This window comes from Peromyscus leucopus, chromosome 12 (assembly GCF_004664715.2).
Source record: "Peromyscus leucopus breed LL Stock chromosome 12, UCI_PerLeu_2.1, whole genome shotgun sequence".
Classification (NCBI taxonomy): domain Eukaryota; kingdom Metazoa; phylum Chordata; class Mammalia; order Rodentia; family Cricetidae; genus Peromyscus; species Peromyscus leucopus.
The window spans coordinates 673,263-700,097 of NC_051073.1; the positions used below are offsets into that span (position 1 = coordinate 673,263).

A 26,835-nucleotide genomic window follows, 5' to 3' on the forward strand; every position below is an offset into this window, starting at 1 on the left:
GAATGTAGAAAGAGAATATATTATGTGCATGTATGAAATTGTTAAAGCATATGCTTTACTCAGAAAAAGCTGTGTTTATAAAACAGTAAAAATATACTTGTAGTGATTAATGAATCTAAAAGCAAGAAATCATAGAATCTTCACCCCAAGTTGGTATTTTAAATCTCCATAGAAGGCATACATAGGCTTAGTACATGCTTCCAAACTCTGCAGTGTGTGTATAATATATCTATATCCCTGGCCAGACCTTTGATCCGTATCCTGTCATTCTTGAGATTTCAGGACCTATCGTAAAGAACAGTTAGTTGACTGAACTTTGAGTCTCATATTGTGAAACTGAGGTTGGAGTTTGTGCAGAGTTAATTGCTGTACTAGATAACAGCCAGACTTAGCAAGAGGGGCACCACAATAAGGTTGCTATGTGCCTGCCTAACCTTGGTTCAACAAATCAGACAATTGGCAATTTTGTCCTTGTGAACTGGTACTGCGTCTGGCTATCTGTCCTTGTGAACAGGACTGCATTCCCTGGGAGAGTTTATCTTAAAACCCATTAGCAAGGTGCCTTTTAAAGCACCTGGTCTAATCTGAGATTACTTTGAGTCTTTAAATAAGCTAATGGAGTAAAAGCTGTCTGAAAATGCTGTTATTTTCCTGTCAGCCTGAGCTATGTTGTAAAACAGGTACTGTCTCTCACAGTTTTCGTGGGACAAAAGACCTAATGATGAAGCATTTTTATTCATCAAAATTACACAGCATTGGGAGAAATCGTCTTCCTGAAAACCCACAGTTGTAAATATGCCCAATAGATGGAATATGTATCCATGAGGAAAGCACACTGCCAATACAGGCTGTGGGGAAATTCCCATAGCAGTTTGGGGAGAAATTTGCAATAGCACATGAGAAAATTACAGACAGAAGCAACTGATATTCCAGCATCTGTGGCCTCACAGCCATGCTTAATGAGGTTCTCCTATCAGAGAATTATTCATCTGGTGCCATGGCCCTTGGCAGGGATATCTGGTGAGTCTGTGGCTGGTATTTTGAGCAAGCAGGCTCTTGTTTCCTTGTTTGACTGGTCATTTCATCCTGTCCCAGAGCCCCAACCACTTTGACAGACAGGTAGAGGAGGAACAGCCCAGAGCCCAGCCATGGCTGTCCTGACAGGTATGTATGCCTTTGGCAGTGAGCATCTGGGTCCCTTCCCATCCTAGCGGGAAAGGAGATGTCTCTTGCCAGCTCAGAACCTGTCACTCTGCCTGGGAAACTGTCACATGATCAGATACAGCCCACATATTTCTTGGGACCATTACTTGGGCTCTTAGTGCTATGGAGCCAGAGCCCCCAGAAGACTAAAGGAGGTGGGCTTGTGAAATAGGGGTGGGGAGGGAAACTCATCCAGCTGGCCTTTCAGTCTCACAATTTGTTTAAAAATTTTTAATAAATCTAAAGTAAATTGACTTGATAGGGGTTTGCTGCTATGTTTACAACACAAAATATATTCTTTTTTTTATTTTTTATTTTTTTTGGAGCTGAGGATTGAACCAGGGCCTTGTGCTTGCTAGGCAAGAGCTCTACCACTGAGCTAAATCCCAACCCCCACAAAATGTATTCTAAAGATATATTTTAAAGGTATTGTGGTTCATGCCTTTAATCCCAGTAGAGGTAGAGGGGCAGAGGGGCAGAGGCAGGTAGATCTTCATGAATTCAAGTTCAGCCTGGTCTACATAGCAAGTTCCAGACCAACCAGGGCTACACAGAGAGACCTTGACTCTTATGTCTCTATGTAGGTGAAAACTGTTTTTTAATGTGTTTGCTGACACAGCACTGCAGGCATAAACTGCAAAACATACTGATTATATTATAAAGATTTTCCTACATTTAGGGGAAAGAAATGCTCTTTTGCCTTCTTGCTCCTTCCCTGTTACTCTGAGGTTTACTGTCTAATTTAACTTCTCACTGCTTTCTGAATGTTTTGGGGCTTACAGAGCCAAGCTCCTGGAAAAATCAGGCTGCTGCTGCCTTCCTCACTTCTGGGAGGTCTCTACTGGGCTATCAGATTTAATTTGCTTACTTATATTTTGCAGCTGGATTCATAACCATCTTAAACTATCTTTTATGGTTTTTCCTTTGCTGCCTCCTGTACCAATTGGCCATGCTGTTATTATCTGAAGTGTCTGTCCATTGGGACCTGACAAGTATATGATGTCCACAGGGCTTCTCTTTGAACAACCATTAAGGTCAGAGTTCCCCTTGCAGGGTAATGTCAGAATATTTGTGGGCATACATAATGTTCATGCATGGGCTCATGCCCACTTCACAGCCAGTGGAGGAGACTCTGTAACTAGTACTCTGGATGCAAGGCTGTCAGGAGGGCAAGAAGAACGGGAGGTGTTTGTCTCGTGATCACGAGCCAGGTGTGCAAGGCACAGCATTGTCCACAGGGAAGCGGTCACACCTGCTGGATAAGAGAACCATCACTGTGCTAAAGGGAGAACATGTTCCCATCTGAGGAATCATCTCTCTAAACTGAGTTTATAGATGTATGTTGCAAAATTGGAAACCAGGAAGCACCCACTTTTAAACAGTGTGTTTATTGCATTTAAAGATATTAGCCGGGTGGTGGTGGCACACGTCTTTAATCCCAGCACTCAGGAGGCAGAGGCAGGTAGATCTCTGTGAGTTTGAGGCCAGCCTGGTTTACAAAGCGAGTTCCAGGACAACCAGAGCTGTTACATAGAGAAACCCTGTCTGGAAAAAAACATAAACAAACAAACAAATAAATAAATAAGGAAGGAAGGAGAAGGGGAGAAGGAAGATATTCTGTTCAGTGCATTTTCAGGTGAATATCCAAGGAATGAGTATCATTATTAAGTTTTAAAGGTTGTTAACTAGGGACTGGGAACATGGCTCAGAGGTAAAGGTGCTTGCTATGCAAACGTGAGGACCTGAGTTCAAATCTCCAGCACCCACATTAAACACTGAGCACAGCTGGGCGTGTCTGTGGCCCCAGCATTGCAGAGACGGGTGGACCCAGAAACTGGCCACCTCGTTCTGCCAAAGCAGCCAGCTTCTGGTCCTGTATGGGACCCCTGCCTTAAAGGAATAAAGCAAACAGCACCCTGGCACCCTCCCCGACTGGCCTCTGCTTTGCATGTGTGCGTTTTTACTGGCACACTCACAGATGTGCAACACACACACACACACACACACACACACACACACACACACACGATCTTCTTAAATTGTTAAACGCGATGTGGAGTGTTAAAATTAACTAGAAATATGGGAAAGGCAATGTAGATATGACACTTTTTTGTATTAAGAGTCTAGTAGTTGATTTAAAGTTGGCTGTCTAGAGCTTGACAAGAACCACATTAAGTGTTGTACTTGAAAATCAAGACTAACACAGCATGATGTTTAAATATGTTTCATTTATAGTCCAATATTGCAGATGCCTTTTGAGTGCATGGAAAAGTCCAGAAGGAAATGGTTATAAAGGTAGAATAGTAAAGATTCCTCCTCAAGAATGAAAATTTAAGGGATTTGTTGTTGTTGTTGTTGTTGTTGTCTAAATAATCAGAATCTGTAGGGAGGGAATTAGCAGACACTGAGGGCTGTCCTTGCTCCCAGGGTCTCCTGTCATTCCCTTCATTCTCTTTACAGTGGATGGGTGCCCAGCTTGTCCTGTGTGCTATACTGCTAATCTGTACCCCTCCTCCACCCCTGGTGCCTTCCCAGGGTAGGCAGACTCTCTTGTCTCTGAACTCACATGCTCATGTACACACAGATCAGCCTAACAGATGCTCATGCTTTCAACAGATGTTGACAGAACAGCTGCAGTGACTGGACACAAACACAAGATCTCTGCTTCCCTGGAGAAGTTTTTAATAAGGAAATTGTAAGCTAGAGTTAACAAGATACAATGAAAAGACATCACAGGGGATGCTGGTGTAGGGCTGGTCTGGGCCAAGGAGACATAGGGCAGGCAAAGAGGAGCTCAGACCGGCCTGAGGAGAGGAAGCCATCTCTCCCATTTTTCCCTTCTGGGGACAGAGGACTGTGGTCCCCAATAAGCCATGTCTAGGGTCATGTCCATCAGGGACACAACAATGTGCTGGATATCCTGGCAGCTCTCTGAGCCTTGACCTCTTCCAGCAGCTTCTTCCAGGGATAAAGCTGTTCACACCATCATTTTCATCTTTTTAAAAGAAGTGTTACCCACATGCACACATGTGTATGTGCTGCAGTACAGGTGTGGAGGTCAGAAGACAATGAGAGTGGGTTCTCTCTTTCCAGCAGGTTCTGGGGAGTCAACCTCGAGTCCTCAAGCTTGGCACCAAGTGCCTTTTCCTGCTGAGTCCTCTCGCTGGCCTGAATGTCTGCTTTCAATAGACCGATTAACTTTAAAATCTGAGTCAAGTCTGTATGTACATGTGGGTGCAGTGTGACATTCTGGTCTGTGCAGACACAGTGGGGGGTCTGACTGCAGCTCAGCAGCAAGGTTTTTGGCTAGAAGTTGTTTTGTGTATTAAGGATACTTGAAGGTGGCTTCTGTAGCAGTTTTCAAGTATATAATGCAATGTGTTGTTAGCCACATTTCATGGCAAATTTCTTGATCAAACAAGCTCAGATCTCATCTAACTCACATGCATTCTTAACAAAGCCATTCCAGTTTCCCTCCCACACTCTTTAACCTGCCCAGTCTCTGATGTCCATTATTCTGCTCTGTGTCTTTGAGTTTAACTTCTTGACATTCCACATGTGAGTGAGGTTTTGTGGCATTTGTCTTTCTGTGTTTGGCTTATTTCGTTTGGCAGGATGTCATGCAGTTTTCTCAAAGTCACAAGAGTGTCTTTTTAAGGCTGAATAGTAATTTATTATATACACATATCATAGTTCATGCTGTAAGTAAACTGCCATGAACACAGGAGTGCAGGTTCTCATTAACACACTGAAATCATCACCTTTAGAAACAAAACACCCAGAAATATGCAGTATGGGATTTGGGTCTCATCTGAGACACCCCTTTGCCCATTTTATAATCAGGTTTAAAACTTGTCATTGAACTGCTGGGGTTCCTTATGTACTTTGTACTTAGTCTGTATCTGATGACTGGCCCAGAACTATTTCCTGTTCTATTGGTGGTTGTCTCTTTCTTTGCTCTTTTTTTTTTTTTTTTTTTTTTCTGTGACAGGGTTTCTCTGTGTATCTCTGGCTGTCCTGGAACTCACCGAGATCCGCCTGCCTCTGCCTCCTGAGTGCTGGGATTAAAGGCGTGCCTCACCACTGCCTTGCTTCTTTGCTCTGTTTGATGTAATTCCAGCAGTCTACTTTCTCTTCTGTTGCCGGGACTTCTGTGGTCATTTCAGAAAAATCATTGCCTAGCCAACATGACTAAGGTTTTCCCCATGTTTTACAATTTCTGTTCTTTTGGGGGGATGGAGGATGGAGGATGGGGGATGGGGTGGTTGTTGTTTCGAAACAGAGTTTCTCTGTGTAGCTTTGGCCTGTGCTGGAACTCTATTTGTAGACCAGGCTGCCTCAAATTAACAGAGATCCACCTGCTCCTGCCTCCTGAGTGCTGGGATTAAAGGCATGCACCACTACCACCTGGCACAGTTTCTGTTCTTTTTTTTTTTTTTTTTTTTTTTTTTTTTTTTTTCTGGAGCTGAGGACCAAACCCAGGGCCTTGCACTTGCTAGGCAAGCTCTCTACCACTGAGCTAAATCCCCAAACCCCAGTTTCTGTTCTTACACTCAAGTCTTTTATCCATTTTGAGTCCTGCTGTTGTGTACAATGTGAGGTGACTTGGATTTATCCATCTGTATGAGAAGGTCAAGTTTGTAACACCATTTATTAAATGGTGTCTGTCTTAGGGTTTCTATTGCAACGAAACACCATGACCAAAAAGCAAATTGGGGAGGAAAGGATTTTCGGCTTACATTTTCATATTGCTATTCATCATCAAAGGAAGTCAGGACAGAACTCATGCAGGGCAGGAACCTGGAGGCAGGAGCTGATGCAGAAGCCTTGGAGGGGAGCTGCTCACTAGTTTATTCCCCCTGGCTTCCTCAGCCTGCTTTCTTTTAGAACCCAGGACCACCAGCCCAGGGATGACCACACTCACAATGGACTGGGCCTCCCACATTGATAACTAATTAAGAAAATGCCCTGCAGCCAAATCTTATGGAGGCATCTTCTTAATTGAGGTTCTCTCCTTTCAGGTAACTTTAGTTTCTGTGTCAAGTTGATGTAAGTCCAGCCAACATTGTCTCTTTGCCCTGTTTGTGTCAATACATCTCTGCCAAAAAATGAAAAACTGAATGTGGGGTTTGTTTTTATGCTCTCTCTTCTGTTCCCTTGGTATGTTTCTTAATGACAGTACCAAGCTGTTTTGATGACTAAACTTTGTAATACAGTTTAAAATCAGGTAGAGTACTACTTCTAGATTGCTTTGGCTACTAAAGATATAAAAGATATAAAAAAAAAAAACTTCTGTTTTTCTTCATTTTACTGATTGACTGTGTGTGTATGTGTCTGTGTGCCACACCAGCCCTTGTGTGGAGGGCAGAGGAAAACTTAAGGGAATCAGTTCTTACCTTCTACCATGTGTTTCCAGGGACTGAGCCCATCCCCACTGAGCCATCTTGTCAGCCTTCCATACATACTCTATTCCTGTGAAGAATGACATTGGATTTTAAATCTGTGGATCACTCTGGGAAGTATGAATATTTTCAGAATATTAATTATTTTAATTTACAAACAGCCGATGCTACTTGCAATTGTCTTCTGTTGTTCCTGTTTTATAGTTTACAACATACAGGGCATCTACTTCCTTGGTTGAATTTATTCCCAAGTATTTTACTGTTTCATAACAATTATAAATTAGATTGTTTCCTCAGTTTCTTTTGGATAGTTTATTGTTAGTGTACAAAAACATTAGTACTCTTTGTGTGTGTGTGTGTGTGTGTGTGTGTGTGTGTGTGTGTGTGTGTGTGTGTATCCTGAAGCTTTATTGAATTTTCAATTTTAAATGTTTCATGGAGTCAGGTGCTCTCTCTATTGGATGATGCCCATAGCAAACAGGCTATATAACTTCCTGCCTTATTTTGATGCCTCTCACTTCTCTTTCTTTTGTAACTGCTTTGGCAGGAACTTCTAGCACTACATTCATAGATGTGGTAAGACAGAGTGCCTTAACTTGTTTCTAGTTTCAGAGAAAAACTCTCGACTCTGACTCTCAGCACCAATACAGCACTATGTTGAACCCTTCTACATTTAATCCATTGAGAGTTTCATTATAAAAAAATGTTAAATTTATCTTGTTTCCCTCTCTCCTTATCTATTGATACCCCAACGAGCCGTTTGCCATTCATTCAGTCTTCGTGGTCTCATGTTGATCTACATTTGTTGAACCATCCTTGCAAACCAAGGGAAGATCCCATTTTGTTGTGATGAGTGACCCTTGAGTGTGCTACTGCATTTGGTCTCTCAGTATTTTGGGAAGGATTCTTGTGTCTATGGTCATCGGAGAACTTGGCTTGTAATTTTATTTCCTGGCAGTGTCCTTGTCTGGCTTTGGTATCAGGATAATGCTGTCCTCCTGTGATGTGTTTTTTTGAAGAGTTTGAGAAGGATTGATGTATTGTGTCATCTTTAAATGTGGTAGAAGTCAGGAGTGGAGCCACCTGGCCTTGGGCTTTTGTTTGATGATGGACTTTTTATCACTGTTTCAACCTCTATTTGTAACTGACCTGTTTGGTTCTGTGTTTTTTCATGATTTGGTCTTGGTAGGTTGTAAGAATGTATGGAATGTTTCTAGGGCTACCTAGTTTGTGCTATGAGGATTGTTCACCTGAGTAACAGTCCTCTGTCCTTCTGTCCTGTGGCATCAAAATTCCTCTTCTTTTTTTTTTTTCTCAAAATTCCTCTTCTTTCATACACAAACTTATTTGAATCTTCTCTCTCTTTTAAATCTAGCTTTAGATATGCCAGTTTTGCTGATTTTTTTTCATAAAATGAGTCTTTGTTCCATTGATCTTTTCTGTTACTCCTTAGTCTTCTCTATCTTACACATTTCTGCTCAAATCCATCCTATTCCTCTCCTGCCTCAGGCTTGTTTTTTTTTCTCCTTGTTATGGTTCCTAGTGAATATCAGGGTGTTTACCAGAGAGCATTCCTCTTCTCTGATGTGGGTGAGTATTGCTGTAAACATCGCTTTTAAAATTACTTTTGCTGGATTCCATACATTTTAGTATCTATTTGCTTTGTGTCCATTGTGTCAGGAATTGATTGATTGAGGCAGTCACAATCCATAGCACAGGCTGGCTTTGAACTCAGAGCAGTGCTCTTGCCTCAGCCTCCCAAGTTCTGAGGACACAGGAGGCACAATGTCCTATTAAGATATTTTAGATTTTCTCCTTTGGTTCACTGACTGCTCAGAACCCTGTTATTTAGCTTCTGTGTGTTTCCACAGTTTCTGAAAATCCTCATTTCTCATTTCACCATCAAGTTTTAAGAAAGCATTTAAAAGATTTAAAAAAAATTTTTTTAGCCAGTGTGGTGGCACACAGCTTTAATTCTAGCACTCAAGAGGCAGAGACAGGTGGATCTCGGTGAGTTTGAAGCCAGTCAGGTCTCCATAGTAAGTTCCAGGACAGCCAGAGCTACATAGTGAGACCCCATATCAAAAACAAACAAACAAATGAAAATCAAAACAAGTGGAGCAATGGTGGCTCACACCTTTAATCCCATCACTCAGGAGGCTGAGACAGGCAGATCTCTGAGTTCTAGGCCAGCCTGGTCTACAGAGTGAGTTCTAGGACATCAAGGGCTACATAGAGAAACCCTGTCTTGAGAAAACAACAACAACAAAATCCCAAAACAAAACAAAACAAAAACCCCTAAACAATACTAATACTAATAAATACATAAATAAAAAACAAATTTTGTGGAGGGGGGCGTATTTGCCTGTATAAATGTCTATGCACTGTGTGGATATGGTGCCTGTGGAGCCAGAAAAGAGCATTGGATCCCTGGAACTGGAGTTACAGATATAAGTGCTGGGAAGTGAACCCTAGTTCTCTGCAAGAGCAGCCAGTACCCTTAACTCTGAAGCCCAGGGATATTCTTTCAATCTTAATTTTGCTGAGTCTCCTTTTATTCCCTAACACAAGCTCTTTATTGGAGAATGTTCTAGTTGCTTCTAGGTATTTTGGCAAAGGTCAAGTATGGAAATGTTCTCTGTATGCTGGAGAGAAACATGTATTCTGTTGCTGTGGGATGGCCCTGCTATTGTACATCTTCTAGGGTCAAATGGCCTGAAGTGTAGTTCAGATCTGCTGTGACCTGAAAGCTTGTATCCACCAGTGTTCATTGTGCTGTGAGTTAGCAGCTGTGGGCAGCAATCCTAAAACCTCTGAGATGGCTACTCATGCCCACTGTCTGTGGCTGTTGCCAGCAGACAAAACCAAGTTACATCAACCATGCATCTTGAGAAGCATTCTCAGGATCCAAACACAGCTGCCAACTTGCTTCTAGAGTTTCCCCACCACACTGGGAGTTGGTCCTGGAATAGAGCTGTTGGTACCGGTGGCCACACAGCAGTCGCCTCTGAGAAGTGACAATGATTGTCTTGGTTTTGTCTTTACAGCCCCAACCCCCAAAAGGCAAAAATGTGACCATTGGGCACCGTGTCCTCCTGACACCTATGCCTACCGGCTGCTCAGTGGTGGTGGCCGAGACAAGTATGCCAAGATCTGCTTTGAGGATGAGCTGTAAGTACTGTGTGTAAGAAATGAGTGTCTGCTTGGCTGTGCCCCCTCTCTTCCCTCTGAGGTCGTACTTTTATGTTCCTAACCCCTGACAAGGCTGGAAATCAGAACTGGGAATCAAAACACCCACTGTGTCCCCAGGGAAGGGTAATGGGTGTCTCTGAGGGCTGTTTGTGGTCTTGGTTGGATTTTCATGATCTCTTTTAATGGTAGTTCCACCAGTGAAGCCACCCAGGCTTGGATTTTTCTTTGTGAAAAAACTTTAACTACAAATACTTAGTAGAAGCACAGGGTTCTACAAGTCACCTCTTCTGGAGAGGTGACTTCTGAGCACAGCTCTGCTCAGTACTCAGGTGATGCTCATCTTCACAGATGAAGCCTGTACATCTCTAGAGAGACAGTTTCTTTAGTGGGGTGCAGGGTGGAACCTCAAACCTGGGTCTTGATGTGCTCAGTGCTTTTCAGATTGCTTTTAAGATATTTTTACTTATCTGTGGTCTCAGCATTTGTACCCTGGTGTGTCCTGCTTTGTCTTATTTAGATATTTGGGGCTTCTTAAGTAAGCATATTCCAATATCCTCATTTGTGTCTGATAAATTTCCCCATTGCCATGATGAAATACTTGAACAAAAGCAACTCACATGAGAAAGGATTTATGCTGGCACACAGTTTGAGTGCATTATGGTAGGAAGTCGTAGGGGCAGGTCCTGTACAAGTCACATTCTGTCACTTAGAGAGCAATGAACACTGCTGCTCAGCTCGCTGCTTTCTACTGAACCTCATTACTCTATTCCCGATACCTCACAGTCCACTTTCCATCTGTCACATCTCTCTCTGTGCTTTACTGTAGATAGACCTGTTTTTCACATCACCACTCATCTCTTCTACTGTGTCGAATCTGTCCTTAAACCCAACCATTGACTGCTGCTTTCTTTTTTCCCAAGTGAGCCTGCCTTTTTTTTTTTTTTTTTTTTTGACTTCTGGTTGAAATTTTCCGTTTTTCCCATCCTTTCTCAATGTGTTGAGTGCTGTTATCTGGAAGTTCAGTTGGCTGGCTGGCTGGAGCCTGTGAGTGTGCCCCTATTGTCCGTGCTGTTCCACTGGCTCCTTTGGCTCTTTTGTTGACTTCTTTCTTCGTGTGTTAAAGCTTCTTCTGACAGTGTGCCAGGCAGTACCTCTGAGAATTCCTTTAAAAATAGCAGCAAGAGGTACACACTAATCAATTTACCATCATATAGTGAATACCAGAAGCTGGATGGCTTGTGTAGAAAAGAACTCTGTCTCCTAACTCAGGAGGGCCAAGAGCATGGCCCTGCCTCTTGGCAAGTGTATTTACAATAGCTAGAATAGACACAGAGGTTGCCTGGTCAGAAGCAAGCCAGGTTTTCCCTTTCACAGTAAATTGTTCTTTGTGGAATTAACATACTTTAAGAACATTGTCCCTCTGAGAGTAGTTGGCTCCCCTCCAGGGGTTTCCACAGCCTCTTACAGCTTCTGAGTGTCACCTCGCTGGGACCAAGCTCCCAACACAGGAACTGGCAGGGGCATTCCTCGGTCACAGCCCAAGCACAGCAAGGTGGGAGTTTCTGTCTTCTTTTCTCAAATACTGTTCCTAGAATCTGGAGTTATGATCACCTGGAGCTACGATCAGGTTCTGGAATACCTTTTAAATGTCACCATTTTCTGGGTTACCTAGTTCAATGAAGTCTGGGCTAAGGCCACAAATTCTAGTTTCTATCTTCTTCATCCAGCCCTTTGTGACTCTAACTCAATAAGATCTGAGAGATTTGATGTGGCCCTCAATTTGCCTTCAGATTTTTGTCCCTAAGGCCTGCATGACTGTTAGAAGTGCTGATGTCTTCTCCAGGCTTCCTTCCATTGATCTGTGAATGTTCCTGCAAGAGCAAAGATCTCGTTCAATGTTAGACTTACCCCTGCAATATCTGTCATCAGTCAGCTGTTGGCGTGGGAAGTTCTTGGCTACATTTCAGGGCTCTCTTATCCCAGCAGATCTATTTGTTTGTTTGTTTGTACGTATGTTTTTTGTTCTTCTCAAGACAAGGTTTCTCTGTGTAACAGCCCTGGCTGTCCTTGAACTCACTTTGTAGACCAGGCTGGCCTCAAGCACACAGAGATCCACCTGCCTCTGCTGGAATTAAAGGCATGTACCACCACTGCCTCCCAGTAGATCTTTTTAAAGTGTGTTCCTCCTCATCTCCTTCTTCCTGCGGGGGTTATGGTTACCCAGTTTTTTACTACTGAGAACAGAAGTCCTTCCTCGCCTCTTTTTGGGCACTTATAGACTGTTCTCTAGCACTGAGAAAGCACTAGGCCTTGTGGCTCCTGGAGGCCTTCAGTTAAACATGCCGGAGGCAGCATATTAAAGCGCCTGTTGCCCACATTATAGCTCTGACATGAAAGACAAGCTCCAGATTCTCTTTATGATTATACTGAGTCATTGATGCTAATCCTGGCAAAGGTCCAGAATATGCACATATTGTAAATAAACAACACATGTGCACACCTGCACATATGCAAACATAGACACAATACATGCATGCATACATGCAGAAATATGCATACATACAACTTGTACATACATTACACACAACACTTAGGAATATGTGTATACATATGTATACATGCTGACATACCACATACATGCACACACCTCAAACACATACACATACATTATTCCTATGACCTCCAATGACAATTATCATCCTAGGAAATACTTTAGTCTTCCTGGATTTAAGGCACCAAAATTGAATTAAAATTCTATATGATACTAACATTTCATTTTCTTCAATTGACAGGCAAAAATGGGTTGGAAGGATGGCTTAATGGTTAAAAGCACTTACTGTTCTTTTAGAGGATCTGACTTGGGTTCCCAGTGCTCGTGTCTGGCAGCTCACAATTGCCTTTAACTCCAGCTCCAGGGTATCCAGTACCATCTCTGACCCCCTCAAGCACTGCACTTGTGTGCACAAACTATACACCTATTAAAATAAAAATCTCTTCAAAAGAAAAGCAAAACTTAAATGATGCAATACAAAATGCTTATCAAGGAGATAAGCTGGGTTGTGGTTGGTGGATGGGTGAAAGGAATGACTAGGAGGCAGACAGAGCCTGTGGGTCCTGAGGGAGAAGGAAGCAGAGACTTGAAGAAGCCCAGCCTGGAGTGGAGCTGCCGCCCTCCCTCAAGTCTGTGAGACCAGGCATGGCTTCTCAGCGGCTGGTGAGGGAAGCCTTGGTGAAGAGCCGTGTGTCTGGCCTTTGGTCCAGATTATAAGATGAAATGCAGCTTCCAGGCACCCAGGACTGAGTCTGAATCCTGTAGGTGTATAGAGCAAGGGTGGAATAATTTGGGGGAGCACTCTGAAGGGGGGTGCCGCTGCCCTGAGCACAGAAGACCTGTTGAGGGAGGGCTGCTCACCCAGCTCACATAGGAGCTCTTTGACTGACTGTCACCCACTTTTTAGGCTGTTAGGAGAGAAGACGGGGAACGTGGGAAGAGGGATAAACATCGCTGTCGTCAACTGTAAGTGCACAGTTCTCAGAAATTCCACCTGAGACAGGGTTGCCGTAGAGACCTTGATGCTTCTTCTTTTAAAATGTGTGTGTGTGTGTTGTTTGTGGTGTGTGTGTGTGTGTGTGTGCGGTGTGTGTGTGTGTGTGTGTGTGTGGTGTGTATGTGTGTCTGAGCGCAGTGTGTGGTGTGTGTGTGTGTCTGAGCGCAGTGTGTGATGTGGTGTGTCTGTGTGTGTGTGTGTGTCTGAGCGCAGTGTGTGTGGTGTGTGTGTGGTGTATGTGTATGTGTGTGTGTCTGAGTGCAGTGTGTGTGGTGTGTGTGTGTGTTTGTGTATGTGCATGTATGTGTGTGTGTATCTGAGCACAGTGTGTGTGGTGTGTGTGTGTGTGTGTGTATGTGTGTGTCTGAGCGCAGTGTGTGTGGTGTGTGTGTGTGTGTGTGTGTGTGTGTGTGTGTGTACGTGCGCACGGGCAGGCGTGCACATGAATATCCACATGAGTATAGGCACACGTGTGTCGTAGTGTATGTAGAGGTCAGAGAACAACCTCAGATGTAAGTTCTTACCTCACCCTTTTTTGAGATCTCTTTGGGTCTCTGTTTTACACACCAGACTAGCTGGCCCATGATTCTCCACCTCTCATCTCCACACAAGCACTGTGTTTACAGACACACAGTTCTGTGTCAGCTTTGCATGAGTTCTTAGAGTTTGAACTCAGTTCCTTATGCTTGCAAGGCAAGCATTTTATCTACTGAGCCATCTCCCCAGGCCAAGACCATAGTTTTTCAACATGTTTGCTCATATCTAGTTCTACACTGTAATAAATTCTAAAATAATATAATTATTTAAAACTCTTACTCTACAAACCATTTGTGGTCCAACAACAACAATATAACCAAAAACTGAACCTAAAAGCGACTTTATAATTGAGAGGGCAGGTAGAGAGGATGTATTGTGAAGCTCAGATCCACACAGACCCTGGCCCTGGATCCCTTTGCTCTTGGATCCTGGGGACTGGGGAAAGGTAACAACACTGACCGGTTTTATCAGGGCTGTGGGAACCTGTGCAGGTGCATCAACCTCCTCTGGGATCTGGGTGTTTTTAGAGGTCTCTTGTAATAACCATAGCAGGTTAGAGAACAGAGGTCATGCACGAACCAGCCGACCACAGGGTCGGTGATGACAGGGCTCTGGGGCAGGACAAACTACCCTTACTCAGATAACGCCCCAGGACACCTAGTGTGAAGTGAAAAGGTCTGGGATCTTCTGATGGTTCAGAGAGGAAGAAGAGGAGCATTAAGATCCTGTGACTGACACAGATGAGAGAGTCCTAGAGAAGTGGCCAGGCATCTCCTTCCCTGATGGAGGTGCTCCTTGGAGACCAGCCTATTGCTACAAGAGTTCCCTGGGAGAAGTAAATGGAACTTCTGTTCACCCCCAAATAAGGAAGGAGCAGATGGGCCAGACAAGGAGTCCAACAGGTCTAGCCTGGTGATCATAAATTAATTTATTAGGGTTGTTCACTAGAACCTGGATGACTCACAGACAGCCTGGCCACAGCCACTTCCAAATCCTCTGCCTACCAAGGTTCTCTTTTATATAAAGGCTCCCAGGCCACAGAGTTAAGCAAACCTAGTTCAGAGCGCCACCTAGCGTTGAAGAGGCAGGGGTTCCACCTCTGTGTGCTCTGACCTTGCTCTTATCAGGGGTTCAGGTTTCAGCAAACACTGTCTGACCTTGTGGAAAGATGGCATGTAGCCCATGGGAAGGACAGCCTGTTTTGCTGCAGGTTGGCACACAGATGACAACAAGATGGAGTCGCTCTGGCCAGGATTAGGAAGAATAATCCCACCACACAGCCCCTCTCCAGGCTGGAGACCACTCCGGTCCTATTTCTTCCAGTCACTTGGTGCTAGGGCTACCAGCAGACCCAGGTCCCATGAGCTTTCCCTTAAAGCCATTTCTTCTGCTTTCAGATGAGACTGGAAAGGTGATATCAACAAAGTACTTTGACATGTATGAAGGTGGTAAGAAAAAAAATCTTTTCTGATTAAGATGAAGGTGACTATGTTGACTCCATGGGGAAATAGAGGCAGAGAGTTTTTTTTGACTGGTGTTTATTGTATGTAGGTTCTGTTGCAATTCTGTGCCATGCTCTAGGGCATCACCTTTGGGGACTGACCTCTTGTCTCTAATGGCAGAGGTGGTTGATGGGTGCTTGCAGAAGTTGGGGTTTGTGGCAGGTTTTGCTAACTACAGCTTCAGGGTTTAATTTATTCAGGGCTTTCCACTCTGTGTGGCTAGCCTTGTTTCCACCTTTGGACTTATGTATGTACCCTGAACACCTGCTACAAGTTGACGGTGTCCACAGGGCTTCTCCAAGATAGCTTCTCATAGAACCTCTAACATCACTCCTGAGGAAGTAGCCAAGCATGATTGTGCCCCTGAGACCAGTCTAGGAAGCAGGGGATTCGGAGTGGGTAGACAGTAGAGGGGAAAGGAAGCCCACAGCCAGGGTAGGAACCTCATTCACTGAGAAGACCCTGAACTACTGTCTGGTTTTGACTCTACAGATAACTCTGGGCCAATGGCCAAGTTCATTCAGAGCGCCCCTTCAAAATCCCTGTTATTCATGGTGACCCACGATGATGGGAGCTCCAGGTGAGTGTATGCAGTTACTCCCATGTGACAAGAGCAGCTAGTCAGGAGGAGGACAAAAGGCCCCTGGGTCCTGCAGAGCCCAAGAATTGAGATACTTCTACAAGGGAAGGGAAGAAATGGCTGTAATAAATGCCAGAAACCACTTTCACATCTGCACTAGGACACATTTCATTCATGCACACACACACACACACACACACACACACACACACACACACAGACACATGCTGTGCACACACTTTCATTCACATGCTCACACTCAATGCCTATGCGCACACATGTGCGCGCACACACACAATTGTTACTAGGAGTACTTATGTAAGTCATTGACTCTCCAAGTATATCCCACTAGTTCAAAGAGCTTGTGAGAATGTAGAGCTCCTTGCTTAGGAGCACCTGGACCTCTTGTCTCTCTCCTTCTGCACCCTTCCTCTGCTCTCTCAGCTAACCTTTTGGAGCATTGAAAAGGAAACTTTTGATATCTGCTTTCATCTTCCAGCTGCTTGTTCTGGCCTTACTATATGGAAGCAGGAGGGCCGCAGGGGTGGAAATGTAGCTGGCTGAGTGGGAGTATATGACAGAATAGTGAAACATTGTGACCTTTCATAACTGTAGGGTTACTGCGCTCAAATGAAGTGCACAAGGCTCCCAGATGTGGCCCTGTGCCCACTAGTAGGGTCACATGGTCCACTAGCTCACGCTGACCTAGAGGTGAAACCCTGGGCTGTAGTGAGTCAGACCAGTTTCACTTCCATTCAGGACAAGCAATGGGACACAGCCAGGACAGCCAGACAACCAGATAGCTACACACACACACACACACACACACACACCACTTACACATTATCACACATTCTTACACCCATACACACCCTCAAACCCCTTCATAAGAGGCCTTCTCATGCTTTCTCTTTTGCCCCAGACTGAAGGCTGAAGCAAAGGATGCTATAGAAGCCCTTGGAAGCAAAGAAATCAAGAACATGAAGTTCAGGTCGAGCTGGGTGTTTGTAACAGCAAAAGGCTTTGAGCTCCCTCCAGAAATGGAGCGAGAGAAAGTGAGTAGCTTTCCCCATTTCTGCTCAGACAGGGCCGTGGTGTGTGAGACTGTGGTCACCTCTCCTGTCACCTCTCCTGTGAGCTCCATGTTCCATCCTAGACTCCTCTGGTCTCACTACAGAATGCACATTGATTCCAGTTACTGGTGGTGATTGCTCTGTTCAGTCAGGAGGCTAGCCTTCTTTTGTCCCTCCTCCGGGGACAGCAATCACACCATGGGTGGTGGCAGAGGGCACTGCCTGAGGTGGTTATATATGAACCATTTCCAATACGGAGATGCCAAATATGCACTGGACAGAAAGACTTTAGCTGATTGTCTTCCTTCGAGGAGTCACCTGGGACTTGAGGTGTCCGTTTATCAAGGACAAAAACAAAGGAGGAAGAGAGAGAAGTTCCAACTGAGCACCTTGTCTCCTGTGACCACCCAGCTGATGGGTGGTGCTGCATAGCTGTGCGAGGTCCATGCCTCCAGGGACCATCACCTTGGCCCTTTTCAACAGATATGAATGAATCTGAAGAGGAGGAGATGGGCTCACCACGAAGGCCCACAGCTCTGATAGGCCATTTTTTCACTTAGCTAGGAGCAGACCTATCTCCACGGTCACACCAGGTCACATCCGATTCAGCTTGAGACTTTGCTCCCGCTGCCTGGAATCATGGTTTAAAGCAGACAGTGGCAGCCAGGAGCAGCTGGACCTCCCCTTGTTGTCATGGCCTCTCCTGGGGGGAAGGGGTGACACCCAGGCCACTGCTCCTAGATTCAGAGATGCTGGACCTTCTGGATGTCCCCAGCTCTAAAACTGAGGATCCTAGAGGCCTTGGCCAATCAAAGCATGTTTTCACTGTGACTCGGTTACCCTGCCCACAGAAAGCCAGCCCTGAAGAGAAGGCACTTCTTATCCTGCTGTGTCTGAATACCTGTGGGCAGTGGAGGCCTCACAGTCACCTTCAAAGGGAGAAGGCTCTGCCTGTCAGCTCCCTAGACCCACAGGGGTTGAGGGAAGGCAGATGGGAGATGAGGGACTGGACCTCAGGGCTAGGTTTGTTGGGGATACACGTGGTTTTGAACAGGCTGCAGTTTCCCTGCAGCTGTGTGGTGGGGAGGCACCCCACTTGCCTTGGATCCTGGGGTCCACTCAGAGTGAACTCGGGATTCCCTTCACCCAAATGCACAGACAGACATCTCCTCAGCTGTGTGGCCTTGGGCAAGCTGCTTCACCTCTCTGTGCATCAGATCCTCACCAGCGGAAAAGGGATAAAGACACATCAAAGCAGGCTCCAGAAAGAAGGCTTAGCTCTCCTAATTTTAAGCCTACTCCAAAGCTACAGTCATCAGAACAGCATGGCACTCTGTGAGGACAGACATAGATTGGGTTAGTAGAGCAGGTTCCAGAGATTGCAAGGGTTCCCTCATACCTGACCAGATGATTTCATCTAGTGAGCCAAGACCATCTCCTCAGGGGTAAATAGTTTCTTCAATAAAGTGTGCAGGGAAAACCAAATAGCACATAAGGAGAAGATGGATTTGAATCCCTGCCACACACCGCATACAGCAATGCAGAACTGACCAAACACCTAAATGTGGCGGAGATAAAACTGTTGGCTCTTTCAGCAGGATGGCAAGATGGGCAGAGATCTCTCATTCTGGGCTAAGCAGATGCTTCGGGAAGAGTGCAGAGCTACAGCAAAGGAAACATAAAATGTTCAGTTTCAGAATTACAAAGTTTTCTGTTCCAAAGGACACATGAAGAAAGAAAGAAGCAAGTCAGGGTGGCACGTGCCCATCATTTCAGTGCTTGGGAGGTGAAGGTAGGTCAGTCAGGAGTTCAAGGCCAGCCGGGGCTACCTGTGAGTTCAAGGACAGCCTGGGCTACTTGAGATCCTGTCTCAAATAACAACAACAAAGTGAGAAGAAAATCCACAGAGCAATTCTAGGAGAAAATGTTTGCAAATAATAGACTTGTGTACAAAGTATATAAAGAACTCTTACAAGTGAGTGATTAAAAAGATAACCCAATTGAAAAATGGCCAAAACCTCTGAACAGATGCTTCTTCAAAGAAGATGTGCTCACAGACTGATAATACACTTGAGGAAAGATGCTCAGTAGCATGAGTCATCAGATCATGGTGAGATGGAGCCATAGGCTCACTGTGGTGGTTGTAATCATAACTTGTAGCAAGACAGGTAACTGTGGAAGAGAGTGTAGAAAAATTAGAATTCTGACATGGCTGGGAGAGATATAAAATGATATAGACTCCTTGAGGAACATTCTGGCAGTTTCTTCAAAATCAAAGAGACAGTTTACCCTTAGCCTAGCAAGCTTCCTTGTAGGGATACTTCCAAGAGTGAAAGCTTCACTCAGGATCCGGGGCACACGTTTACACACAGTGCTCTTCCTCCCATCAAGAGGTCAGTGTCAACATGGGGTAGCTGTAGAAGGAAACACTCTTCAGCCATGTATAGAACTAAAGCCCTGACATGAGCAGTTACATTCAAGATCCCTGAAAATGTTGTGGTGAGTAACACAGAAAGCATATTGTATGATGCATTGTTATACAAATTTTCTGGAATAAGCAGATCCAAAGGGACAGGAAGTAGGTTAGTGGTTACTTGGGGTGAGAAAGGATAGCATGACTGCTGCAGAGTATGTGACTCCTCATTCCGGTAATGACAATGTCTTATTGATTGTAGTAACAGTTGCACACACTAGGAATGTGCTAAAAACAGTTGAGTTGCTGAAACTCAACTTCAGCAGGTGACTCTCATGGTATGTGAATTACATCTCAGAGACGCTGGTGTGAGAAAAGGCACTAGGCTGCGAAAGAATTGAAAATATAGATTCATAATGCCCACTCCAATACGAACACATACTTGCTGAGTAACAAGTTCTAATGCACTCTGAAAACTGCATGTATGGGATCTGGACTCCATGGTCCTGTTCCCACAGGTGACAGCTATACCGATGTGCTGTCCCCACAGCAACACTCACCAAATGCACGTGTAAGTGGATCAAAATTAAATAAAATCTGGAGCCCAGTTCAAATTTCAGTAGCTGCTTCTCACAGGCTCCACTCTACTAAGCCAAAGAGTCTCATCCTTTGGGAAAGTTCTAGAGCTGCATTTAAATACTATTGAGAGACACACTGAGGCTGGCATGTGGTAGTTCGGACCTATAATCTCAGTACCTGGAAGGTTGAGGCAGGAGGATCACTGTGAGTTCTAGGCTAGCCTGAACTACAGAATAAGACACTCTTCAACCAAAGAAACTGAAGAAAGGAAAGGAAGGAAGGGAGAAGGGAGAGGTGGAAGGAGGAAAGCCAGGAAGTAAGTAAAGAAGAAATGACAGAATAGATGGAAGAAGGAAAGGGAAGAATTTAATCTCAACTTGGGTTGGAGAAAATGCTACTATGACTTCTTATGTAAGACTTCTGCTCACAACAGACACAGATACAGTAGTTTTTTGATGAGGTTAGTGGATAAATGACATTCTTTTCTTTTCCTCACATAGATCAACCACTCGGATCAATCCAAGAACAGATACTCGGGCTGGCCAGCAGAGATCCAGATCGAAGGATGCATACCCAAAGGGCTGGGATAGCAGTGCCTGCACCTCAATAAATGTTTGGTTTTTGTACAAATACATGCAGCTGGAATGTCTCAGGAGTCTGATACCTTGAAGTCCATATTTGAGGGGAAATTATATGAATTCGTTGTAAACCAACAAGACATTGTTAGTTACACTGATTCTTAGCCGATGATGTTATCGTATTGCTGTTTGTACAGTGGAGGTGTTGTCAAGCCAGGAAAGCAAGCAGAGGGGAGTTATTATGGGGAAAAACTGAGTGGAGAGTGAAAAGGAGAAAAACTGCTTGCTGGCTACTGAGCAGTGTTGTACTCATGTCTAAGTCAGGCCACTGTGTGGTTCCTATAGCTCTTCAGAGTTCCTTTATTCCACTGTCCCTCCCAACACCTTTGTCCCCAACATTTATCTTCTAGGGAATGAATGAGGCCTTAGCTGACATCCTTGGTCACCTCACATTTGGCTCTTAAACTTCCCCATAGGGATCAGTTTATTTGCTATCAGCTCTACTTCTGTGCAAGGCACCAGTTGGCAAGGAGGAAGGCTGGCACTGTGCCTTAGCCATGAGTCTGCTTTCAGGAGGGCAGCATCTGGCTGAGACTCTGAGGGACTCCTTTCTAAGATACAGTCAGTAGGATGGCAAGAGTGGACATACTAAGTCACTAAGATAGATGTCACTAACTAGAAAGTGCTCAGAGCTCCTTTCTGTGCCTAGCCACCAGAGAAACCACTATGATTGGCACTAAGCATGCCAATGTGATTGCTTCTCTGGCCAATGGGATCTGAGTTCCAAATAAGGGAGTCAAGATAAAGGGTTTCAAATGTCAGCAGAATGACTTCAAAACCAGGCACCCAAACCTGGGAAATGATCTAGTGGATAAAAATGCTTGTTACACAAATGTGAGAACTTGAATTGGATCCTAAACTATCATGTAAAAAGCTGGCCATGGTGGCATATACCTGCAAACCTCACACAGGAGGCAAGGTCAGAAATATCCCAGGGGTTCATATGCCAGCAAGTCTAGAAGTGAGCTTTAGGCTCAGTAAGAGACCTTGTATAAAAAAAGAGAAAATAAGGTGTATGGGGCTGGGCAGATGGCTGAGTCAGGGAAAGCTTCCTGTATAAGCACAAGAGCGTGAGTTCAGATCCCCAGGACCATGCAAAAGCTAGTTATGTTGGCATACACCACCAGTGCTGGTGGATGAGCAGAGACTGAAGGTTTGTTGGCCATCCAGCCTAACTGAAACAGGCCAGTGTGAGATACTTTCTCAAAAAACAGGTAGAGAGTTATAAAGACACTGCTTCATCTTCTGACCTCCATACATGCACATATAGATGAGTATACCTATATACACACATGTACACGAAAGTGTAACTACACATACAAATGAATAAATTGGGTTAATAGTGTTGGGGCCTCGCCACAGTATGCAACACACACACACACACACACACACACAACACACACACACACACACACAGGCAAGCAAGCACACATGCAAGCAATAAATATAATTGAGAACACCTGGCATCCTGAACCCAAGCATCCTTGATGTATCAGTCCATCCCAGTCTCTTGGCATACAGGTGTATTGATTGATTTCTCCCTGGGATACATGGGACACTAGCATCCAGCTGCCTGGATCCTTCCTATCCAATGCAGAAACTGGAGAGAGCAGAAATTCAGAAGCTTTTTGCCCTGCTCCTGCCTGGACATGAATTGCCCCCCACCCTATTCATTCCTCCCACCCCCATACATACCAGGCCAGCTCCACAGAGGATATATCAGCTCCTCTATAAGGACATAATAAGCCACATGGTCATGGCAGGGAGATGAGCCTCCATTAACACAGAGGATGATGAGTCTTTAGGAATTACAATGACTCAGTGACCACTGGGCACTAAGCAGTCCTCTGACCCAGGAAAAAGTACCAGGGCTTCAGAGCACAGACTCCTCAGGAAGTCCAGTCTCTGCAGTGGCCCTTGCAGATCACAGATGGGATCCTGACCCAGGCTTGACTGTAGGCACAGTTACTTTCCCACAAATTCCTATGCTGAAGTTTTGATGCCCAGTCAAGTAGGACTGTCACAGACGTAATGAGTTAGACTTGGATCTGCTGGAGTGGGCCAGCCCTTCCTTCATGGCCGCTGACCTCATAAGCAGGCACAGTTTGAGCATAGACCTGTATGTTGAGTACCATGTGAAGACAGGCAGAAGTCCGGTGATGCATCTACTAGCAGGGCATGCCTATGTGTGCCAGGGACTGCTGGTAGATGGGAGAGCTCTGGGACTGATTCTAGCCTTAGGATCTCAGTAAGAGCACATCTCTGCTGCCCCCAGTCTTGGTTCTGATACATCTTACTGTTAGATCACCGATCTCATGGGCTCAGATAAGCCCCAAGCATAGTTAGACAGACCCCTTTGGGCTCGAGACTTCTTGCTACCTGTATTAGTGACTTGTCTCATTGTTGTGACAAAATAACAAAAGCAACGTAAGAGTTTGGATTTCAGTCCTAGGAGTACAGTCTATCATGGCAAGGGAGTCCAGACAGTTGCAGGTTGAAGCAGCTGGCCATATGGCACCCACAGTCAGGAAGCAGAGAGATGACCACTAGTGAGTGCTCCTCTCACTTTCTCCTTATTCAGTCTGGAATACTAGCCCAGGGAATGGTATCACCCATATTCTAGGTGTGCCCTCCCTCCTCAATTTACTTCATGTAGACACTCCCTCACAGGCATGTTGTGAGGCTTGTCATCTAGGCGATTATAGGTTTAACCAAGTTGACAATCATTGTTAACAATTACATACACCTTCAGGGATAGAAAGGAGAGAATGCATTTCCATCATATCTCCTGATATACCATGTTGACCCCCCTCCAATTGTAAGGGGACAGGCTCAGGGCATTCCTAGCCAGGCAGGGTCCAGGTCTTTAGCTTGTTGATACCCAGCCCTTTATCCCACTCCATGGCAGCTCTCTCTACCTGGCCCTCTGTCGCCCCCTACCGACCTTGCTGCATGGGAGGAAACTCAACAAGCATTGATTGCAGCTTCACTCATGTTAGATGGAGTTGGTGCCCTGCTCTCAGCGTCTGTGTTGTGATGAATGTCACTGCTGCGTTGTGATAAATTCAATGCTCCAGCACTGAGAAGGGTCTTGTGACTTTTGGGGCTTGGAGCACCTGCTCTTAACAACACTGTTTCTGTTGCTCACCTGGTGAGCTTGGAACCCCTCCAGAGGATGAAGAACTGCACCATACCTTTGGATGTAGACAACACAGAATCTCTTGTGCTTTTGTTTGTTTTTCCATTTCAGGCCTGGAATTACTGGCCTTGGCTTGGATCTATCTGCAGCACATTTTAGCAGCTTCTATTATTTGTATCCTAAGCATCTCCCAAAGGTTCATGTAGTGGAGACTTGATCTCAGAGTGACACTACTGGAAGTTTATAGAACTCTTAAGCGGTGGGCCTAGCAAGAGGTGTTCAGGATATTGGGAGTGTGCCCCTGAAGGGGACTCTGAGACCTCAGCCCTTTCTTCCTCCTTGTCACTTCTTGGCCTTTAAGTGAGTGGCTTTGCTCTGCCACATTTCCCACTGTGATGCAGGTAGGGCCTTAGGATCAGTGGATGATGGACCAGCATCTCCAGAACTACGTGCCAACATGAGTCTTTGTTCTGTAAGCTGATCATCTTAGGGTTTTATCACAGTGACAGAATATGGGTCCTTGTATAACACAACTTTTTGCAAAGGCAAAATTTGCCTTACCTAGAGAATTCCAGTCCAAGAGTTATTCTCAGCTGTGGGCCCCAGCCATCAGCCTCTGATTGTCCTCAGCTCTGGGTCAATTCTGGGAAGCAAGAACAGGCAGAGACAGTCAGAAAGTCCACTCTGGTGTGGTTACCACAAAGTTGCTGAGTGAATACTGTAACATTCCTGAAAAAGACACAGTGATGGGGACAGGAGAGAGCTCAGGGGTCACCAAGGGTAGGAGCAGGAAGACACAGCCAGAGCCCAGGGGTTTGGGTCTGTGACACTGTGCTGAGTAACATCATGGTGGACCTTGTCCTAGGGCTTGGGGCAGTGATGGTGCACAGAGTGACACTATAATTGTCACTGGGACTGTGATGTAGAAATGTTGACTGTGGCTACCGGGTGACAGTGTGCCATTGTAGGTTTATCCACTGTGACATAGTATGACATAGGGTTCTCTGCTGAAGACATTGGCAATGGGAAGTTATGCACTTGGATGAAGAGGGTGCATATACAATTCTGTACCTTCTGCAAAAATTTTGCTATGAGTCTGAAACAGCTTAAAATAGTGTTTATAGCTGGGCATTGAAATGCACATCTGTTATGCTAGTACTTGGGAAATGGAGACAGGAGGATTATTACTGTAAGTTCAAGGCCAGCCTAGTGTATACAAGGAGACTTTGTCTCGAAACAGAACAAAGAAGTGCTTACAAAAGTATAAAATGCTGCTATGGATAACAATGGTAAATAACAGGGAAGCCAGGTAGGGCCCAGCAGGTGGGCAGCAACCCTGAGCACTTGGTCACTCAGCACATTGGGATGGAACCTGGTCACAGCCCTCCCTGGGAGTCATCCCAAGACAGGCTGATTGATGACTCCCAGCTTTGTTGCTGCAGCCAGAACCTTGGGGTTCCTTCTTCTTAATGTTTGTTGGTGATGGGGTTCACATATCAGGGGCACAGTGGGGGGTGGAAAGAAAGCATTACCTGGTCCCATTCTCCTGTGCTCAGGAGAAACAGGTCCTACAGGAGGACACCTGAGATACAGCAGATGAATCAGACCAGTTTCTCCAGTAGCCTGGCATCTGCCTGGTTACCTCTCGTGGTGCGAAGCCTCTGAGCACTGTGGCAAGGCTCTGGCTGCCAGTCATGCTTCACTCAATGGCTAGTTTCTTGGTGAGTTGGGGACAGAGTGGCCCTTGTTCTGTGTCTTGCTACCCAGTCTGTCTTTGTTTACTGTCAAAGAGCCTGGGGATGGACAGGGAGCTTCACACTCTGAAGCCTGGTCCTTGTGTCTGTAATGTCCATAGTTCAGTGACATGGGCACAGGGACATCCTGGCCCAAATTCCTTGGTGAAAATACTCCCACTGTGGCCACTTCTTGGCCAGGAGGAACCAAGTGGCACCTGAGACTCCCTGTGCTCTTGGGGCTGAGTCCATTTTATAACATATTGAGCAGTAGACAGACAATATAGCTTTAAGCTGGGCTTGCTCATCATGTTAGGGCTCTGGTTACAGGGGCCCACACAAAAGGAAGCTTTTAAATGTTCCCTGGTACTGAGGGCTCCCTCACCTAGAATTAGATTTTTCAATTAAATTCTGTTGTGATAGGACCCTCTGTGATGGAAACTCCTGGGGACACTTGTCTTCTGGGTCATGTGTACCCAGGGACACAGTGCTCAACATATTTATTTATTGTCTTAGAATTTCATATATGGACATGTTATATTCTGACTAAATCCATCTCATTCCCTCCCCACCGATTCCTCCCTTAATCCTCCTACTAATTTTCGATCCCAACTTCATTTTAAAAAAACCTACTGAGTCCACTTAGTACTACCTGTATGTGCATGGTAAAGGGCATCTAGAGGAGCATGGATAACCTTTTAGGGGCTGCATACCCTGAAGAAAACTGACTCTTGGCTCGTAGCAACCATCAGTTGCTAGTCGCTTCTCATCTAAGGTTGGGACTTAATGAGGTCCTCCCCGATTTGTGCTGGATTTTGGCTGGCTTGATCTCGTGCATGTAATCACTGCTGTTGTGAGTTCATGAGTACAATGGCCTTAGCATGTCCAGAAAACACTGTTTCTCTGCAATCCTCTACTACCTCTGTCTCTTATAGTCTGTCACCTCTTCCGAGACAATCACTGAGACTTGTGGAAAGGTGTGATAGAGATGTCCCATTTAGAGCTGAGTGCCCAACGTTTTTCAATGATGAGGGACAATAATTAGATCTTAATATACATACATCTCCATGCAAAACTAAGGTTCAAGTGCAAGGTTTATATTTGCCATCTGCTATTGTGCAGATGTCGATAGGCACTGTGCATGTGACACTGGAACTCAAGCAAATGAAGATGACAGACAGGTGAGGATGTGTCCATAGGGTGCTGGGATTGTTTACCAGCCAGCTGTAGATCTGCCCGAGTAAGGGACAGATGGCTTTAAAGGTGGCTGCTGATATGGAAGGTTCCGCTGAGACC

The 26,835-nt window shown here is 45.1% G+C and overlaps 1 protein-coding gene across 1 annotated transcript in view; it reads left to right on the forward strand.

Annotated features, from left to right (window-relative positions):
- Fam3b (FAM3 metabolism regulating signaling molecule B) overlaps positions 1-20,674 on the forward strand; it is a 33,393-nt gene extending 12,719 nt beyond the window's left edge. The window contains exons 3-8 of the mRNA XM_028879916.2: positions 9,653-9,776; positions 13,256-13,314; positions 15,280-15,330; positions 15,877-15,964; positions 16,887-17,019; positions 20,530-20,674. Of these exons, the coding sequence (XP_028735749.1) occupies positions 9,653-9,776; positions 13,256-13,314; positions 15,280-15,330; positions 15,877-15,964; positions 16,887-17,019; positions 20,530-20,619 (545 nt within the window). The 3' untranslated portion in view covers positions 20,620-20,674. The remainder of the gene's footprint in view (positions 1-9,652; positions 9,777-13,255; positions 13,315-15,279; positions 15,331-15,876; positions 15,965-16,886; positions 17,020-20,529) is intronic.
- Positions 20,675-26,835: the final 6,161 nt, after the last annotated feature.